Source organism: Leptonychotes weddellii, chromosome 6 (assembly GCF_054177405.1).
Source record: "Leptonychotes weddellii isolate Sample4059 chromosome 6, ASM5417740v2, whole genome shotgun sequence".
In the NCBI taxonomy this organism is placed as follows: Eukaryota; Metazoa; Chordata; class Mammalia; order Carnivora; family Phocidae; genus Leptonychotes; species Leptonychotes weddellii.
Window position 1 is genome coordinate 46,342,704 of NC_138374.1, and position 20,887 is coordinate 46,363,590.

Below are 20,887 nucleotides of genomic sequence, written 5' to 3' on the forward strand. Positions count from 1 at the left end.
AACAAGCAAACAAACAAAAGTATTGTCTTTTCCCTATTGATAAAGGCAACAAATGTTTGCCGTAGAAACTATAGGTGAGCAAGAAGAAAGTTAAAATCACTCACAATCTCATTCCTCAAGCGGCCAGTGGTTGGTTACATAGACATCCTTGTAGCCTGCATTCTAGGTGACATGCATTAACTGTGGGTGTGGTGCATGTCCCTATTCTTTCATAACCAGTTTTATGCATTTAATGATATTTCTCCAATATCTCTCCCCATGGACACATGGAAAGAATGTTAGAGCTGGCAGGGATGCTGAACTGGGCTGACAGAAAAGGTGAGTTTGGACATGAGAGCATGAAAGGGAGGCATTGCCAGAATTTCTGAAACCAGAAGGAGGCCATTTTGAGGCAGGAAAGAGCACTGACCTTTGGAACTTGGGCAAATGACTTCCTCTCTACGAACCTCAGTTTCCTCATCTGTAAAATGGGAACAACATTACATGCCTTCTAGGACTGTTGGGAGGATTAAAAGAAATAATGGAAAGGACTATACATCCTTGGAGGCACTAGATGTTTTATTACTCATTTTAATAAGCTCATTCATGCCTACTTTAGCTTAGCCCTCCGCTAGTCTGAGTTAGGAATATAAAGAAAGCATCTGGTTAGGCCTGGAGGATCTTAAAATCTAACTGGGAACTTGAACACACACACACAAAGTTAAACAATATGAATTTAAATAGCTAATGAAAGATATCATCAATTAGTAAATAATTGTCAGATGAGTGGCACCAACAACACCCCAGGGGTTCAGAGGTAAGAAAGAACACAGGGGGATCATCATCATCATCACTTTGAGCACTTTCTATGTGCCAGGCACGTGCATTGTCTCATTTAATTTACCCATTGACCTGAGAGAGAAGTACCATTATTATATCCATTTTGCACAGGAGGAAACCAAGACTTCAGACGGGTTAAGAACCTCGCCCCAAGTCACACATCTAGGAAATGTGGCAGTACTGCTCTTTGGAACCAAGCAGTTGGACCCCAGAGCTCACCACATGCTGATAGCACTGTGATCTACTCAAATGGAGATAAGGGAGGGGAAGCTGAGGCCTGAGCTGATGGTAGAAGAGGGAGGATGTTGCCCCTTAAGCTTTTGTGGTTGGAAGCAGGCCCTGCATTACAACAAAGAGGAAGGAGATTCAGATGATAGGCAGGCAGAAAAGGTAAAACAAAACAAACAAACAAACAAACAAAAGCATTACATGCCCACGATACAATAGTTTACAGTGACACTGAGGGTTAAAGGTATGACTGGCTACTTGACTATTCTAAAATACTATCCTTCAAAAATGTTTGAAGGCGAGTCTCTAATAGCTTTCTCTACCTTTTTTGGACCCCTCTGGTACTATCCCAATAATGATAACACCAGTGGAAATAAGATTTGCCAAAGGGGACAGGTAAAAGATATGCTTGACTGCAAATATAAAACTCCTCAATGTCACTGACATGAACAAATAGGAATTTAATTTTTCTACTATCACAAAAATTTTGGGGGTGGATCATTACTGGAGATGGCTCAGTGTCCCAGTGATGTCAAGATTAAGTGTCTCTCTGCCAGTCTCTTGGACTTTTCCTCATGATCACAAGGTGGCTGCCACAGCTGTAGATATTATATCCAAGTTCATAGAAGGAATAAAAGAGAAAGAGGGGAAGGGAAAGTGTCAAAACATCTGCATCACCTCCTTTGATCAGGAAAACAAGAGTGTTTCCCTATGCTTCCCCTCCATACTTCTACTGGTGTCTCATTTGCAAAACTGGGTCACTTGACCATCCCTAGCTCTGAGAATTAGGAGAAATGAAAATAGGATTGTCATGATTGGTGTAGACACTGGGCCCAGCACGTTGCTACAGTGGTAAGCTTAGGAAAAAGGAGGAAGGTGGATATTGAGCCACAAATCTAAATTCTGGTATCAGACTTGGGGATTGCAGGATTGGAAGTTAGATACGCAAGCATGGGGGACAAGGGACTTCCAGGGAGAGGTGACACAAGGAATGGGACAATACAGGGCATGTGGTGAGGACAAAGAAATTAGATCTGGCTGGGGTATAGGCAGCTGCACTTTTGTAATCTATCCTATGGAAATAAAATCACTGACCACAAGAATAGAGACTCAAGAAATTTTGTTAGTGAAAAAAAAAACAAAACCCTGATAACAACCTTCATGACCATCAACAGGGGAATGGTTGAATAAGTGGGTATCTTCATTCTAAGGAATACTATGCAGCTAAATATAAATAAATTACCTCTATACCTATAGACCCATTTGTTATCAAGAAAGAATGAGGAACAGATAGCTCTAATATATTCATTGTTTATATAAACAAGCAATAACATAATAGTCCCATATATGTGGGCATAGTTTATCTGAGCATGGTGAGTGTGGAGAAAGGGATAGAAGTTACATCCCAGCTGTACATCCTGGATATCTCAGGAAACTGGGTGGGAAATGCGGAGGAGATGGGTGAGATCATAAAGTTTGTCTTTATATATCTTTGAGTGCTTTGCTGGTTGAAGTGAACATGTTTCGTTCATAATTTTGTAACGCACCTTAAAACTTTTTAGAAGTAGTTTAGAACCAGATTATGAAGAGTCAAGAGTTTCGTGTGGATGATGCAGAGCCACTGAAGATTTCATGAAGATGGAGGCAAGGGAATGATGTGATCAAGAAAAGGAACCTAGCAAGAGTATGTATAATGGATTAGAGGCAAGAGAGGCTGAGAACAAACAATTAGAAGGTTCTTGTAGCAGCAGCTCAGTCAAGAGCTAATAGGGTACTGAACTATGATAGCTATAATATGAGAAGTGAGAAAGATAAAAAAGAGCCCTAGCTGCAGCCTGGGGACATACATGCCTGAATAGTGGGAGGGGTGGTCATGGGTTGGGGGGGGGCAGTGTTTTCCTTTCACCTGTGTCAGCTAGCACATATTGCACTTTGAAAATCTGAATAAATGGCTGGAAAACCGTAGATATTTCTCTTCTCCAACCCCCTCGAGCATTCACTTAGTTGATATTTACAACATATAGGTTCAAAAAACATTTTCACGAGAACTTTTTTATCCCCCTTATTAAATTGAAAACATCTTAGGATTTGAGACCATAGAGAATACTTACTGGTGGCCCTGCAAAGTGCAACGAACCCCAAAAGTTATTATTCATCCATTTAGCACAGTTGATGGTACATACAAATGCTCTTTTCTTCATTCATTCCTTGAAGAAATAGGCCCTGTCCATGCCCCCTTAGAGTTACCATCCAGTGAAGGGGACAGCCTCTCAATAGGAAATCCCCAGTGTGGTAAGTGCTCTGAGAGAGAGTGACAGGAGCCCTAACTCAGTACCAAGTGGGAGGGTGCAGGGAAGTGGTGTGTAAGCTGAGACATGAAAAAAAAGTAGTAAGCCAGGTGAAGAGAAGGACAGAGGACTTTCCAGATAGAAGGAAAGGCATTAGCAAAGTCCTGAGGGAGGGAGTAACAGGACACATTTGAGTAACCAGAAGGTAGCCATTGATTCCAGCAGCTCAGGTTGAAGGGAAGTAGGAGACACACAAAGGCAGAAAGGCAAGCTGAAGCAAATCAAGTCTCAGAGACCTGCCAGCCATGGGCTCAACTTGATCCTAAGAACAATGAGAACGCAGGCTTTTGAGCAGAAGAGAAACATGGAGTGATATATATATATATATTTTTTTTTTTTTTTTTTTTAAAGATCATTCTGGTTTTGGCAGGGACTACAGGAAAACAAGGGGGGATGCTCACTGGTCCCATTTCCCCATCAGGCTGGGAGCTGCTGGGGGCTGAGTTGAACCCATCACATTTATACTTTTCGCCACCTCTGTGCAGGTCCAGTTCAGCAAGGCCTCAGCTGCTCAGTAATTGAAATCTCTCCTGGCAGCCGCCAGGGTAAGGAAAGGTGCGGAGGGGAGCGAGGATCTTAAAATCTAATTGGGAACTCCCCTCCATAGGTTAGTAAAAGCCCAGCAAGATTCCCCCAGAGTGATAGATTGGAGACGCTGAAGGTCTAAAGAAAAGAAGGGATAAGGATATGGATGAAATGGGAGTGAGACAAGACCCATCTCTTCTCTACGTACCTCAATCTCTTTATCTATAAAACAGGGCATTCATGGTACTCACCTCAGAGACTTAAAGTGAGGATATAATTCATACAGTTTTAGATAGTATCTGGCATAAAGCAAACACTCAGAAAGTGTTAACCTTTGTTCTTGTACTTCCTGAAAGAACATGATCACGGATATGCATTCCCTACTGCCTCAGGAGGACGACTGGCCGGTTCCAGAAAATGTTTGAGAGACCCTGGGCCAGGCAGGTCTCGGGAGTACCAAGAGATCAAAGTTTGACAAAGTCTTAACGTGCGAGTTTGGGCCGAGATTGTTAGTGTGCATGTGTTTGTGTGCCTGTGACTTAAAAGACATAAGACAGGACGCCCAGGTGTGGAAGAGGAGCCGCCATTGCCCTCCCGCGAGGGCGCCGGCCTGAGATCAAGCTGCCCGGCCAGCGGGGGCGGAGCCTGACGAGCTGGGGGCGGGCCGGCGCCGCGGAGGGGCGGGGCCGGCGCCGCAGCCCGCGGCCCCGCCCCCAGCGGAAGTGCCGCCCGGCCCACCGCTCCCTCGTGATGCCGGTTCCCCTGGCCGGTTCTACCCCTCGCGATTCCGCTCCTAGAGGGAGTTCAGTCAGGGCCCCAACGCCTGGTCCGAGGAGGAGGACCCGGGTCTGCGTATCTGGCTGTCTCGGGCAGTGCTATGTCCCTCCCACTCCCCGGTCCTCCTTTTCATTCCTCCGTTACCAGCGCGGCGGCAGGCGCCGCGGGGAACCGCACAGGTAAAGACTCGGTTACTGAGGACGCAGGTGTGGGTGTCTCCCAGGCTGGACGGGCAAGGGAGAGGCTTACGGCACGTGCCCAGCTTTTTTCCAAAGCGACTGTATTCACAGTGGGGTTCGGGGTGGGCGGACGCGGACCCCAGGAGCGCTGTATTGCATTGGGGAAGCAGAGGGGGCGGGACTGAAGTCCCCAGAGCTTGAGGGCCGGATCATTTGTGTCCCCGCGTCTTGCGCAGGCTCTATTGTGCCTGGGAGGTGGTGAGCTGGTTGGGTCCCGGCTGCAGCTCCAGAGGGTTATCCCCCACCCACTCCCCGCGGTGACTGGGATCTGACAGTAGCTCCTCCCGGGCGCGCACAGTCTGAGGTTTGCAGAATGAAAATCAATAAAATCAATGCAAATGCAAAGAACACGAAACATGTTGGATTGTTATTATTTGCGTTTGTTAAATTCTTTTATTAAAAAAAAACAAAACATTTTCTTCTTGGAAAAGGTGGCTTTGGCTCGGATTAGGGCCTCGGAGAGGGACGCAAAAGGCCCCCCGGGTCTCCCCGCAGGGGGCGGAGGCCTGTCCTTCGGTCCAAGCCGCTCAAACTTCCCGGAGCGGCAGTGATCGGTCCAGAGGGGAGCCCCCGGTGCGCTCGGCTTCCGGATAAGGCTTTACCCCGCGCCTCATTGTCCGCACTTTAGGGAGATGCACGCCCGCCCTCCATCCGCATTTCCCCGGTTCACCACCCCCACGCCACGGGGGCCGTGCCTCCTCCCCTCCCCCCTGAGCTCTCCCTGGCGCTTTAAATAATGATATTTGCATGCAGGGAGCGATTCATAAATATGTCAGGGCCGGTGAAATATAGGCAACATTTCAAACTTTCTATTTAAAAAACATGAATTATGGCCGCGGAAAATGTGTTCCCATTTAAAGGCGATACGAAGTATTTGGTGTCTCGTCCCCGGGCCCATCCATCACGCAGACAATAAAGAGAGTTTTTCGCCCTGACACCCGCGATTTATGGGCGCCCTTCTCTGCCCTCATCACTCACCCGCCGCGGCCGGCCCGGCGACAGGCCCTGCGGAGCGACCGGCAGCCGCCCCTCACCCCCGCGCCGGCCCGCGCGCGCACTTTGCGCCCTCGCCAGCCCCCCAAGACTGCCGCTCCCAGGGGGGAAGCGCCCACTCCAGGGAGTTGGGAGGTCGGCGGTGATGGTCTAGGCAGCCGAGCAGGAGCTGAAACCACACTCGTCCTCTCACCTCGGTGCAAGCCTCCCTTATGGCTGGGGCTGAGCGCGCCAAGGAGCGGCCTTGCGGGCCAGCTCAGCGTCGGGACCTCGCCAGCCAACCGCGGCGCCGCGCTTGTGAGTTTCCAGCGCGGACTGCCGGAGGTTATTTACGCGCGGGTTCGACGGGAGAGGAGAGGACTGGGCTGGGGGCTCCCCAAGCCGATTTCTAGGCATTCCGCCCTGGGGAAGGCGAGCTGGTCCCCAGCTTTCTTGAGCCCTGCTCGCGGACGCTTCTGGGCAAAGCTCTTTCTGCAACTTTTACAAAGCTTCCTTCTTCCTGGTGCTATCCCCACAAACACATCCTGGGCGTCCGCTACACATGGGAAACTATTTTTACGGACTGGGACCGAGGAGTTGGCGAGAAATAAGGAAGGGGAGGCGCCTTCCCTAGCGTTTCGCCTAGGGCCAGGCTCGGCCTCCGCAAGCCTTCTTCGCCCACCGCCCCCACCTTGCGCACGCACACACCCGCGCGCCATCCTAAGTCGCCACCGAATCATTGTGGCAAAGTTGCGTCGAAGAAAGTTCGGGCTTCATTTGCCGCGGAATTTGCTTTCAGTTTTCGCCGCGGGCGGACTCAGCCGGGCTGGTTTTCGAAGCACCGCGGGGGGGGCGGCGGGGGGGCGGGGGGAGGGGGTGCTCGGCACTGCGGGGCAGCAAGGGGCCGCTCCCGGCCTGAGGGCGCTGATAGTCTAGCCTCCTTCGGAGGCCGGACCTACAGCCGCACGATCACCAGGAGCCACCTCGCGTCCCGTGCTGGGCCGATGCGTCTGCGTGCACTCGAACCGGGAGCCGTTTCCTGCCGGATGCCTGCGAGCTGAATTTATTCGGATACAGGCAGCGAAAACCGCAGAGAAATCCCGTCGATTCTAAAAATGACAAGGTTGAATTTATTAGATCAAGATTCATGTGTAAGTGCAGGGAGATGAACATTATACAAACAGCTCCACGTCCAGTGTAAACGGAAGATCGCTTCCGGTTTCAAGGGCATGTAACATAACATTTGAATATTTAGATCTATAGAGGGATATAAAATGTTATTAAATTATTGTGTGTACATAGTTAAGTTGGAAAAATTCTAGAGCAAGTGCTTTTTTTTTTTTTTTTTATACAGCTCCTGCTTGAGTGCAATTCGGGCTCGAGATAGCCTTATGTCCAAACAACCACCCAGCGAATATTTCCTATAACCAGAGTGAGTTTTGCTACGTTGAAGGATGCACTATGTGTACCTCTTTAGATATCTGCGGCCTGGCAGAGGTGAAATAAATACATTTAAGAAGAGCAGTCACAGATAATTGAACTGCATCGCTACAATATTTCCGGGTATGGAAATAAATATTACTATCAGGTCGGCTGTGGAAGGTGTGCACAAATAGGGGGGCTTTCGAGAACCCGGGGTGGGAGCCACGGGTCCTGCAGCTCTGGACACCGAACACGCTGAGACAGGCTCTATTCGATACCCTCGACCTCGGACCACGCCATGACAGCTGGGAGAGGCTCGGCCCAGACGGCCAGCACTGCCTTCCCTCGGGGTTCTCCCGGATACACGCTCGGAGAGGGAGACTTCATCGGGCGCTGAACCTGGCATTTGGGGTAATATAGGACCTGGGGTCATGCCGGCAGACCTCTCCCCCTTAGCTACTTCAACGACCCCACAATCCTAGCTCCACCGGGCTCGGGCAGTGGCCATTTGGGCCTATCAATCTGGACCAAGAGTGCGGGAAAGGACGGGTCGCGCTTGGTTCCCAGTGTCTCAAAGCGCAAAGCTAGAGGACACCGGAGAAGGCCACGATTTCGAGTCCGTGCGGAATCTGCCCCCCCCCGCCCCGGCCCGATTTGAAGCCATAGAAGTGATTATCTGACTGCATTTACTTATTAAGTGTTAGGCAGCCCCCCAAATCCTCAGTGTTGAAGCCCAGATGCCCCGAGGGTCTCCTCCACATATTTGCAAAGCTCAGGCAACACCGAGAGCGAGGTCCGCGACGTTGCAGTTGTGAAACTCCAAGGCCAAATACTTATTCCAGAATAGGGCGCTTGCAACCGTCCAACCATCACACTGCCCTGGTCCTTTCTTCTCACCCCTCCAAACGCACCCAACCCTGGCACAGTCGCAGAGCTTCTGAGAGCCCCTGCTTGGGAGAAATTAGGCAGGAATTTGTCAGGAGTTCCTGGGAATTGCACACACTCCTGAGGCAGCCCTGCCGCAGAGAAATAACCCGGGCCCTGAGAATGCCCTGCTTCAGAGAGTGTGACTGCGCCGAAGTGGTATATACGGTATACCGAGAGGACAGAGAGAGAATACGAAATATTCCCCGTCGAATAGGAAAAGGGGGAAAGAAAGAGGAGGAAAAAAGAATAAAATGGTTAGGGAGTCTAGAAAGAAGCGGGTGAGGAAACAAAAAAGAGAAGCGGGGGGAGAGAAAAAGCCAGGAGAGGCGAGCCGAAAAGAGTACAGGCCATGGCGAGGCCCTGGGACCAGGCCAGACCGTGGCTCTGGCAGGCCCGGTGCCACCGCAGGCCAGAGAAGAGGTGAGGGCTGCCCGAGACCGTCCCCCACCAACCCTGCGAATCTGGGCCCCGCTCCCAGTCCGGAGGGGCGGGCCTGCGTCCAGCGGCCTCCGCTCCTACTCTCCCCCCACCCGGGGGACCACAAGGCGGGACCGTGGTGGGGAGGCCCCCAGGGGCGCGCGCCAGTCCCGGACTGTTTGGGCGCTCTGGGCCAGGCTTTCCAGCTCGCCGGGCCTGACCTGTCAGGCGGATTATCTTCGAGGGAGATTAATAGGGGAGGCGGGCTGCAATAATAATCGTTTTGTTTGATGTGACAACTCTGATAGGCGTTGATTTACTTACAAACTGATAGGCTTTTAATTGAGCGCCTCCGCCGAGCCCGAGATGAAAGGGAAGCGACGGTGAAAGGCGGCCCGCCTGCCCTCCGGCCTCAATACTGATTAGCCATCTCGACAGTGAATAGTTCAAGGCATTTTCAAACTTTTTTCCTCAGCTCTCTCGCCTTCCTTCTCCTCCCACCCCCTCCTCAAATATCTGCCATGCCCACTCCTTTTTTAGAGAAAACAAATCATTTACACTGTGTGCAAATAAAATCCGCAGGACATCCACGCCAACCGCCGCTGGGGTTGGAGGCTTTAGGCCTAGTGCTGAGTAATTAATAATTCCCCCACCCCCAAGGCCTGCAAGGCCTTCAGGGATTTGGCCTCCCCGGCGAGGGGCGCAGGCTCGGATGCTGCGCCTCCCGAAAGCCCGGGACGCGCAGGCCCCCAGGCGCCCCCGTGCGCTCGGACCTTCGGAGTTGGGGTTTGCGAAGAGCGAACGCATGCGGACCACGACCCGCGCGCGCGCGCCGCAAGGCGCAGGCCTGCGAGCGTGTGCCGCCACACCGAGGCACGCCCATTCTGGGGCACGCGGGGCCCACACTCTGATTCCCCCAGGCTTTAGGTGCTGGGGTTGCCGCCCCTGAGCTGCCCAGTGTAAAGAGAAAGCTGCTGGAATTCCAGGAGAGAGAACTGAGTCTGTCGGGGGGCGGGGGGCCGAGAGGAGACACCCGCTGTCCCCTCCAGCTCTGGCCCCCGCCCGCAGCATTCAGTGTCCAGGCCTCGCGAGGAGGCTGTGGCGACGGGCGACCCACGGCTGGGCTCGCGGAGCTGGGGCTCCACAGATGATTCCAGCCGGCACCTCGACAGCCGCGCACTCAATGACACAGACGCTAACACACCCGCAGGATACAAGCGGCCTTTACATGCTGCCCTGCAGAGACAGCTTAGGACTGTCCTGCCCTCAGAAACGGGCATCTGGGACTCGCTCCCCAAAGATTCACACAACCTTCACAACCTCGCGTGTGGCCTCACCACCGTGTCACGGACTCACCTTCCTCACCTCCGCACAGGCAGACACCAAATCCCCTTGAACGCAGGTGTGTTCTTATACCTATACGCACGCACACACGCACACCGACAAACAGCAGCCCAAAACACACACTTCGCTCTTCTCCAAATTATCTTTGGTCAAGTTAAATCTCATCAAGTTTACCAACCTAAAGAATCAAGGGATAAGATTAAAACGCAGGAAAAGAATGCCTACGAGAAAATTCTAAAACTCACCCCCAGAAAGTTCTCGGTACCTGTGTGAAGTGGAAGAGAGACCAAAAAAAAGGGGCGGGGGAGGGAAGGGGGTGGTGAGAGAGGAGAGGGCGAGCCTGCGGAGGGCAGGTCCCAGACTCGCCCCCGCGGTAGGGGCTCAGCGCCGAAGGAAACCGGGTCGCCAGAGCCAGCCCCTGCCCCCCGCGCGGGTACAGACTGGCTCCTGGCTCCCCGCGCTCCCTGCCCTACCATTTATCAAAGGACTTGACAACAAAAGAAGAGCCCGGGCGGAAAAGTGGGGGAGGGGAGATTCAAAGTCGTCCAAGTCCTTCCGAGGAAGGGGTTGTGTCCTCCTCTTGCCCCCTTCCAGTTTCTGCGAGTTTCTGGAGGCGACCTCCGAACTCGCTCCGGACGCTACCAAAGCCCTGACAACTCACACAGCTGCACGGACGTCCGTACACACTTGTGCACCCAGCTCCAGGTACACAGAGGCAGGCACAGCGCCTCCCCTCTTCCTTCCAAAACGCCCGAGTGACGGTGCAAATCGAGGGGAACACGGCAGTCCCGCTCCGCTTCCCTGGAAGACCCAAGTTCCTACCGGCAGCCGCCCCCTCCCGCTCTCGCTCCTTCCCTCTGCTTTCCCAACGCAGGTCAGTCCTGGCATGGCGTTCCTATAGATTCGAGCGAGGAGCCCAGAGTAACCCCGGCTACCAAGCCTGTGGGGATACTGCAGGGTGGGAGAGGTTTGGAGAGGGGACCTGAGTCAGCCTGAGACATCTCCACCGCACACCCATGGCCAGGCCTCTTCGCAGCCTCTCAGCCCTAGCCACGATCCGAAGGGAGGTCAGAGACTTAAGTCGGGGAGGAGGTACCCCAGCATTGACCACCAGGACTCAAAATTACGTTGCGGTGTGGTTCTTAGAAGTCTGAGTTTGGGGTTGGGGCACTACGAAGGGTGGGGTCCGCGGAAGGCTGGCAGCCTGACATCCTTATGCTCCCAAGGGACTATCCTAGGGACAAAAATATCTCCCATCTTAGACATCGCCGTCGCCCGTCTCGGGTACCCAGGGCAGGTCCTCCCGCCGCGGCCCCAACTGACCGAAGTCCCAGAGGTGGAAAGGTGTATCTTTCTTCCACACCGAGAAGGGCGAGGCGCACACCTCAGGCCTGTGCAGCCCTCTCAGCGCCCTGGGCACACCTGCGCACTTTACTCTCACTATTCATTTTCCTGACACAGAGAGCCTCTTTTCCTCTCTTTCATTCTTTTTCTTAGAGCTACCCCCACCCCATCCCAGGAGACTGCTCCTCTTTCCCCCTCCGCTGGTTCCCCCTTGGTCTCTTCCTTACTCTCCATCTCTCTCTCCCTCTCTCTTTTTCCCTTCAAGTCGCACCCGCCTTGTAATCAGCAACAAAAGCTGACATAAATCACGGGCGGATTGACAAGAGCTGACAAATAACTGATTGATTGCGGTCGAGGAACATTGACAATTGATGGAGGGGTGGAGATGCCCAAAGAACTGAAGAGAGGGGGAGAGAGGGGAAGAGAGGGTAGCAGGGGAGAGTAAGAATGGGGCGGGGGGGGAAGAAGCCTGAGTGTGAAACAGAGGAAACATGTGACCCCCGCTCCAGCCCCAATCTGCGCGTCCCCGGGAGTCACGTGGCTGGGAAGGGCTGGGAGCCCCGCGCACAGCCGGGAGAAGAGCCGCCGCCGCCTCCGCGGCCCACCTAGCTTCTGGTTTCTCTGCTGCCGAATCTCGGGGAATCAAAGCGGGCGGGCGGACTTCCTCCGTCACCCGCTCCGCAGCTTTCCTTACCCTGGCGGCCGCGCCGCGAGAGATTTCAATTACAGAGCGAGACAGAATATTTGGTGTTTGTCCCCTGTGCAGCCCCTGGAGTTGAAAGTCCGGCCGTTGTCCAGACTCCCGCCGTTGCTCCTTCTGGTCACCCCCTCAATCTGTTCCTCATACGCACCCTCCTGCAAAAAAAGGTTTCAGTTTATTTTCGAGCTAGGGAAAGGAAGGACGACGAGGAAGAAAAAAGAGGGAGGCGGCAGATAGCAAACGCAGAATAAATGTCCAGCTCGTCCTCGGAGCGAAATCGAGGGAGGGGACACGCGGGAGGGGGGCGGTGAAGAAGGAGCTGCCCATTAAAACCAGCGCTGAGAGTCCTGGCGGCGGCGGCGGCGGCGGCGCGGGACGCGTCACATCCCCTTGACCCTCCAATCACCTCGGGCTCCCATTTGATTGGAAGGCGGCAAAGGCTTTAATCTCCCCCTCGGTGCAGCTGCTTTTGAAGTGAGTTTCCTCGCCAGAGCCCCGGCTGGACAGGCAGCGGCTCACATCGCCAAGCGCAGCGCCAGCGCCGGGTCGCGAGTGCGCAGCGCAGGGGCACAGCCCGAGGCGGACACGGCGAGCCACCCGGCACTCCCACAGTCCGGCCGGCTCCTCCCGCTCGGCCACGGCACCGCTGCGGGCCACCCAGGATTATTCGCTTCTGGCTCCAGGCGCCGAGAAGGCGCGCTGGGTGCCCGTGGCCGCCGCGCCAGCTGATCCTCCTCCTACTGCTTCTGCTCCCCCGGCGAGCGCGCAGCCCGGAGCCCGCCCCGCGCCTCCCGGAGCCCTCCCCCCGCTGCTCCCATGCGTGCGGGTGGGTCATGAGCACAGCGCCCTCGCTTTCTGCCCTAAGAAGCAGTAAGCACAGCGGCGGCGGCGGCGGCGGCGGCAGCAGTGCGGACCCTGCCTGGACCAGCGCGCTCTCTGGAAATAGCTCCGGCCCCGGCCAAGGCTCGTCCCCGGCCGGCAGCACCAAGCCTTTTGTGCACGCTGTGCCCCCCTCTGACCCTCTCCGCCAGGCTAACCGCCTGCCCATCAAGGTGCTGAAGATGCTGACGGCACGGACTGGCCACATTTTGCACCCCGAGTACCTGCAGCCCCTGCCTTCCACTCCCGTCAGCCCCATCGAGGTAAGGACCCTCTTCCGGGATCGCGCTGGGACCACTACCCTGGCTGCCGCTCCACGGGATTTCTTTCTCTCGGGATCTGGGGGTGGGAGTGGGGGGGGGTCGGAGTGATTCAGCTCCGGTATGGGGGAGAGCATAGTGCTCTCGAATCGCAAAACTAGGGCGGAAAGGGGGGAGGAGGTAGAATGGGGTGTGAATGCTAGGGGACAAAGCAGCCAAAACTTATATCTCTCTTTGGTATTAAAGCCCCAACCCCGACTCAGGCCCCCTCACTTTCGGCCCGGAAGACGGGCGTAAGTCCGAAATGCGGTTGCGAAGTCGCAGTCTTAAGATTCCCCAGAAGCTGGTATTTGTACACAGCCTCTAAGGCGCCAACTGCCCAAGCCCTTACTCTGAAGAATTGGGAATGTGGGGGGGGGGGGGGCGGGATAAGGTATAGTTCTGGGTCTAAGAGTCAGAAACCAAAACATTTAGTATTTTTAAATATACGGTTAGCGCTTAGAAACGGCAGGAAATATCCTGATTTGGTGGGGTGGGGGGGGGAGGCTGCCGCCTTTCTCAAGGGCGAGTGTGTGTGTGTGTGTCTGTCTGTCCGTCCGTTTGGGGGGAGGTGAAGTGGTGCTGCCTAGAACTGCGCCTAGAGCTGGGAGGATCTTCACTGGCGGTTGCGGAAGGGCGTTTGAACCCTAGAAGCCAGGATTCTAAAGGGTTTCCCCTTCTTTCTCTTTGTGCCACCCCCCAACCCCACGTCTGACCCCGCAGCTTGATGCCAAGAAGAGCCCGCTGGCGCTGTTGGCGCAAACATGCTCACAGATCGGGAAGCCCGACCCCTCGCCCTCTTCCAAGCTCTCCTCTGTCGCTTCCAATGGGGGCGGCGCGGGCGGTGCCGGCAGCGGCGCTGGGGGCGACAAGGACGCAAAGTCGGGCCCCCTCAAGCTGAGCGACATCGGCGTGGAGGACAAGTCGAGTTTCAAGCCGTACTCCAAACCCGGCTCGGATAAGAAGGAGCCGGGAGGCGGCGGCGGCGGAGGCGGTGGTGGCGGGGGCGGCGGCGGGGGGGTTTCAGCAGAGAAGTCCGGATTCCGGGTACCGAGCGCCACCTGCCAGCCATTCACGCCCAGGACAGGCAGCCCAAGCTCCAGCGCCTCGGCCTGCTCGCCAGGAGGCATGCTGCCTTCGGCCGGGGGCGGCCCGGAGGGCAAGGACGACAAGAAGGACCCCGACGTGGGCGGCGGCGGTGGCAGCAGCAAGGGTTCCGGGGGCACCTCGGCCGAAGGGGGACCCACGGGGTTGGCGCACGGCCGGATTAGCTGCGGCGGAGGGATTAATGTGGACGTTAACCAGCACCCAGATGGGGGCCCCGGGGGCAAGGCTCTAGGCTCAGACTGCGGCGGCTCATCCGGCTCCAGCTCCGGTTCAGGCCCCAGCGCGCCCACCTCCTCCTCGGTACTGGGCTCTGGGCTGGTGGCTCCGGTATCGCCCTACAAGCCGGGCCAGACAGTGTTCCCTCTGCCTCCTGCGGGCATGACCTATCCAGGCAGCCTGGCTGGGGCCTACGCTGGCTACCCGCCCCAATTCCTGCCACACGGCGTGGCACTTGACCCCACCAAGCCAGGCAGCCTGGTGGGGGCGCAACTGGCGGCGGCCGCGGCGGGCTCTCTGGGTTGCAGTAAGCCTGCCGGCTCCAGCCCCTTGGCCGGGGCGTCGCCGCCATCCGTGATGACAGCCAGTTTGTGCCGGGACCCGTACTGCCTCAGCTACCATTGCGCCAGCCACTTGGCAGGGGCGGCGGCAGCCAGCGCTTCGTGCGCTCACGATCCGGCCGCGGCGGCCGCGGCGCTCAAGTCAGGATACCCGCTGGTGTACCCCACGCACCCGCTGCACGGCGTGCACTCATCGCTAACAGCTGCCGCCGCTGCCGGAGCCACACCGCCCTCCCTGGCCGGCCACCCCCTCTACCCCTACGGCTTCATGCTCCCTAACGACCCGCTCCCCCACATCTGCAACTGGGTGTCGGCCAACGGGCCCTGCGACAAGCGCTTCGCCACGTCCGAAGAGCTGCTGAGCCACTTGCGGACCCATACGGCCTTCCCCGGGACAGACAAACTGCTGTCGGGCTACCCTAGCTCATCGTCTCTGGCCAGCGCTGCCGCGGCCGCCATGGCTTGCCACATGCACATCCCCACGTCGGGCGCTCCGGGCAGTCCCGGGACGCTGGCGCTGCGCAGCCCCCACCATGCGCTGGGACTCAGCAGCCGCTACCACCCCTACTCCAAGAGCCCGCTCCCCACACCCGGCGCTCCTGTGCCCGTGCCCGCCGCCACCGGACCCTACTACTCCCCCTACGCCCTCTACGGACAGAGACTGACCACCGCCTCGGCGCTGGGGTATCAGTGAGGGCGGTGGGGAGGGTTAGCGAGGGAGAGAAAGGAGCAGGGGGGAGGGAGGAGCCGAGGGAAGGGTGGGAACAGGGGAGAGGCTACTGTCAGCCGCGCGTGGGGATGACCCGGGCCAGGAAAGGAAAAATATATATACCGTATCTATCTACCCAAAACAGCGACCGAGACCCGGTGGGAAATTCCCCTTTCCCCCCACCTCTCACCTCCCCACCCACCCAAACTTTATAAAAGTTGAAAAAATATCATTTGACTTTTTATAGAAAAAGAAGGAAAAATTAATTGAGAAAGTGTTCATCTGAGGACTGCATCGGTGGACACTGGTATTTATTTATGTTAGCTCCAAGCGGACCCGTGGTTCAAAAGTGCATTATTTAGTTTGAGCTCCGTAGGTAAAAAGGAGGAGGGGTAAAAAAAAAAAAAAAAATTAAATCTTGAGGGTAAAAATGTGGAAAACAAACCCTCCCGTCCCTTGTAGATTATAAATAAATACAAAACCGCCACAGAACTAGAGGTCTTCTCTTTAATGTTACTTTAAAATTGCTATTATTGTATTGTACGTTCTTATTTAATGTCTGATTGAAACACAAATTTACATGCATGTTTGTTACAAAAAATGAAAAAACAAAACAAGTCACAATTTGTCAGCTCTGATTTCAAATTGCAATTATTTTTAAGGTGTATACCATCGAAAGAGAATGGGTATTTTTTTGTATGTATTCTGGAGGAAAACAAAAAAAAAGGAAAAAACAATTCTATTCCAAAACCTCATTTGCCTTATTTTGTTCTTTAAAAGGAACACAACTATTTTTAATTTTTAAGTCCACCCGCTGAGAAGGGGACAAGTAAGGTTTACGTCATGTACTAAAATAATAGACAATGTATCGCTTTAAAGATTAAAATTCCGTATATTTGATGTATTAAAAGGTTTTACTTCTTCTTCTTATCTTTTTTATTTTTTGGTTAAAGAGAAAGGAAGAGCACGGCAGTTTCGGCCGCAGTGGGTTCCTTGGGCCTCACGGCTACTCCTACTTACCAGGACCGTGGCTGCATTTCCTATTGTTTTTGTTGTGATTTTCAGGAAGAAGCAAAGGGCTGGCCAGTCGTGGGGTTGGCCTTGGGGAAAATATTTTTAAACAGGGGATTTCACAATTTGTGGACAGTGTCCTGAGCAATCACTCATTTAGTTTTTAATTTTTCTCCCAGCACACGGTTTGTTAAAAGTGAAAGAAAAAAAATGATTTTTAAAAATCATTATTTCCCTCTCAAATTTTTGAGAATTTGGCTTTTGTTTTGTACAGAGAACGGCGAAGTCCCAGACTCTCCCCGAGGCCTTAGCCCCAGGGAGGTGCCACTGCCCGCTGTCCCTGTCTTTGCTTCCCAAGCATCTCCTGTCCCCGGCGGGCAGCCGGGATAGATCCGGGGACGGTGAGCGCTTGGGAACCTGTTTCCCAGGCCTGGGCCGAGTGCGCTGGAACCTTCTTGCCCCTCGGAGGAAAAGTAAGTTCGCTCTCCTTTTCTCCCTCTGGCTGCCCGAGCCCACCCCTCACCACTCCACGCCTGGGCTCCTTCTTCTCTCCGGAGTCCCGGCTCGCGGCTGGCCCGCGCCGCGGCTGCTTTTCCGCGTCCAGGTTTCTCTGCAGCCCGAGCTCCAACCGAGTCTGCGCCGCAGGAGAGCGCGCCGGGGCACCAGACCTGCAAGCCCCTTCAGATTCGGCCCCGAGAGGGTCCCGGAGCCCATGCTCGGTCTCGCCGGGGCAACCAGGTGGGCGCTGAGCGCTTGTCCTGGGCTGCAAGCTCCGATCGAACAGGCGCCGCGGGACCCTCCGTCCGGACGCGCATCCCCGCAGTGCGCACGGCTCCCTTCTCCCCAACTTGAGCGGCGGGACTGAGCTGCAAGAAGCTCCGAAGGAACCACGCAAAGAGTCCTAATCTTTTTGGGGGGGGAGGGGGCCGAGGACCCCTCGTCCACTCCCACCCCACCCCCCCAACACACAGATACTTCTGCTCGGGCCCTGGGCGCCCGCTCTGGTCTTCTGGCTCTTTGGGCGTTCGCCCTCCCGGGTCCACGGGAGCTCTGGGCCCACGGCGCCACTTGCCTGGGATCCCGGGACCGCGGGGTCGCGGCGCTGTGCGCGCACCCCGAACTCCCCTCTCCCTGGGGTCAGGCGGTTCTGGGTTCGCCAAACCGCCGGCCTCCCTCGGCTTCAAGCTCCCCCTGCTGCCTCGGGAGGCTCACGGCCGCGCAGAGGCCGCCCTCAGCCTCGGGCCTCGGTCGGTCAACCGCGCCGTTCCCGCCGCCCTTCGCTTGGGGGCTGGCGACTTTGAGATTTTCCACTCTCCTCCCAGCGTCAGCCTCACGGCTCCTGGGCCTTTTCCCGGGTGGCACGCAACGCAGCCCCGGCGACCAACGGGACGCTGCGGGAGCTCTCAGGCCTCCCCCCTGGAGACAACTTTGTGGAGACTCAGGCTCGGTCGCCTCCGACCCTCAGGCCTGCACTCCCCGACTCCGGGAACGGGAGTTGGCGCCGGAGGAGGACCCCAGCGGGCTGTGTCCTGGGACGCCGCAGCACCGCTCTCCCTCTGTTGCGGCTAAAAAGAGAAGCTGGGCTGGGCCTGGCTGGGCCTGGCTCCTCGAGAACCCCGGCCGACAGGGGTTTGTCATCCCCAGGCTCTGGGACAGACCCCCGCCACAGGGCACCCCCGCAAGTGGGAGGGGCGGACGTTCCAGGAGGTGGTGCGGCCCGAGTCCCCACCGCTCCGGGGCCCACGGCTTGGGATGTGAGAGCCAGGCCCGTGCTCACCCTCTCACCTGCACTAGCCACACGCCCCTGGCCACTCCGAGCCACACGCTTCTCCCTCCTAGCCTCGTGGCTTCGGACAGGGGTCCTTGCGCCACCACGTCTCGCCCGCCAGGACCCGCCTGGGCGGGGAAGGACCTAGAAGTTACCCCGCCCTGGAATTTCAGGTCTGAGACCCGCAGGGAGACAAATTGGGCAAGTTCGTGCCTTCACGCCCACTTTTGGTATTTTATTAACAAAAATCAAAACCAAACGCCTTGAAATTTTAATGAGACCTCCTTCCCGGAGAAGGTGCTCAGAGGCGGCAAAATGCCGGAGCTGGGTGCCTGGAGGTTAGAGGGAGAAAGGGTTCCCCGACGTGTTGGATGAAACAGTCAGCCGGGCGCGGAGTTAGTGAAGAGAGGGTGCCAGTCTGTGCTACGCATCCAGGCCCGGGTGCGAGTCCGCCTCACGGAACAAACGGCCAACCCTACGGCGCGCTCCGCCGCTGTCTCCGGCTTTCTCCGGATCCGCGGCGGGATCCCGGAGCCCCGGCCGGCTGCCGGGAAAGCTGGAGCAAAGAGCGGCGTGTCCGCCAGGCGGCGCTGCGGTGCCCAGCAGACCGCGAAGGAGAAAGGGAACCCAGGCCCTGGCGCAGGCCGCGGGCTGGGTGGTCGTCCCGCCACCCCGCGCCTCCACTTTCGCAGGCGGACTGGTGTCTGGGAGTCCCCTCTTTGTACTTCCTCGCTCAGCTCCTGCTGTGAACCATGTCCTCTGCGGCTCTCCACCTGCTCTAGCTTCTGCTGATGTGTTCCTCTTGCTCTGTTTCTCTGTCCCAGAGGAGTTGGCCCAGTTGTCATGGGCTCCTCCCCAACTACAGGCTCCCACCGCCACCCCCAAGGCTGACAGGTCACCTTGTCTGTCATCCTAAAGTGGTCCCCTAGGGCCTACCCCTTGTCAAGGGCTGTCCATCTCTTTACTCGGCCCTGACAGACATGGAGAAACTGAGGCTAAGTCCCGGAAGTCAGTGGCAAGACCTGCAGAGAAAGTGCAAGACTCCCTCCATTCAGCTCCTGACCTCATCTGTACCTCTAGTGGTGACACAGTGATCCTGGTGTCTTTGTGCCGGGTGGTCTGTAAGCAGTATGGACAGGCAGATGAAAAAAGCCCCTCTAGTTGATGAACTCTCTGTGCTTGGGAAAACCTGTACAAGGTGCCGAGGTGAGACTTGTCCCTGGGAGACCATCCATGTCCTCTTCTGCACGTATGGGCTTAGGGTTCCTAACCCACGAAGGCTAGAGGCCTGGCCCTGTTCAGAGTGACTACAAAGTTCAGGCTGACCTGCTCTCCCTCAGGATGTTACAAAGCATGACGATGACTGGGAACCAGAGAGTCTGATTTAGCTGGGAGACAGTGTGGTGGACATATTTGTTGTTTGTGGGTTTGGTTTTTTTTTTAAGTTCTCAGTGTTGTTATTATTGTTACTATTATTTTACTTTTTACTATGGATTTGCATACGAACACAGAGGTAGAAAGAATGGTATAATAGACCCCATAATCCCATCACCCAGCCTGAGTTATGAATTTATGGCCAATCTTGTTTCCCCTCTGCCCTCTCCAACTCACCTCCCCCCACCAAACTCCGTTATTCTGAAGTGAACACACATATCATATCATTTCACCTCTTCAGGTATTTGTCACTTCCAGCTGGGGGTTGAACCTATGCCAAGGCAGGCTCCTAATCCAGGGCTCATCCTGCTGCCCTGTCTCAGCTGAGGCTCAGCGAGATTTAAGGACACTGCTCAAGTTCAAGCAATGGATCCCCCATTTCTATGAAGCCCAGAGCCCAAGTACTTCACCCTACCCTGTGCTGGGGATTCCCCAAAGTCCTAAGGACACTGAGCCCTTTCTGCCCTGTGTGACCTCAGGTTTTGCCCTGGGGCTGTCTGGCCTGCAAAAAAGACTCTCCAACCCCTGGCAAGGCAGCAATGCCTTGTGGGAAACCTACAGCACAAGAGGCCCTCTGAGAGTGAGAACAACTGAAAGCCACATGATACAGTATAAAGAGCACAGATTTGGGGTCAGGCTGATCTAAATCAAACTTTCAACTCCACCGCTGGCTCAACTCTGTGACTCAGTTTCTCTGGACCTCAGTTTTCTCATCTGTAAAATGGGGACATTAATACTAACCCAATGGGGTTGTCATGAGGCTCAAATAAAATAATGTGAAAATGCTTAACCTACTTTCTGGCCCATACTGACTCTTAGTAAAGGCAGATTTCTTTCCTTCTTCCCAAAGTTTTGTTTTATTATGACCAGCCCTCTTGCTCAAGAACTAACTGGGGCTTCCTGTGGCCCCAACTCAAATTCTCACTCCATCACTTGGCCATCAGAGTGCCTGTCATCATGGTTCATCTTCTAATCTGGCCCCTCTTTGCCTGTCTCAATTCGTGTCTCAACACTCCTCACAATTCAGACCCTCTGCCAGCCAGCTAGTCCCCAACACCTTG

At 55.4% G+C, this 20,887-nt stretch overlaps 1 protein-coding gene and 1 long non-coding RNA gene across 2 annotated transcripts; one reads left to right on the forward strand and one right to left on the reverse strand.

The window, feature by feature from the left end:
• Nucleotides 1-5,336: 5,336 nt before the first annotated feature.
• On the reverse strand, nt 5,337-12,197 carry LOC145722195 (uncharacterized). The gene is made up of 2 exons (XR_014146291.1): nt 12,057-12,197; nt 5,337-7,017 (listed from the first exon to the last, which is right to left on the reverse strand). It is a non-coding gene; the product is annotated as an uncharacterized LOC145722195 (long non-coding RNA).
• A 698-nt stretch (nt 12,198-12,895) lies between these two features.
• Nucleotides 12,896-16,536, forward strand: ZNF503 (zinc finger protein 503). Its single transcript, XM_006746555.3, has 2 exons — nt 12,896-13,204; nt 13,964-16,536. Exons 1-2 carry the CDS (start codon nt 12,896-12,898, stop codon nt 15,596-15,598), a joined length of 1,944 nt encoding a protein of 647 aa, XP_006746618.1. The 3' UTR covers nt 15,599-16,536.
• Nucleotides 16,537-20,887: the final 4,351 nt, after the last annotated feature.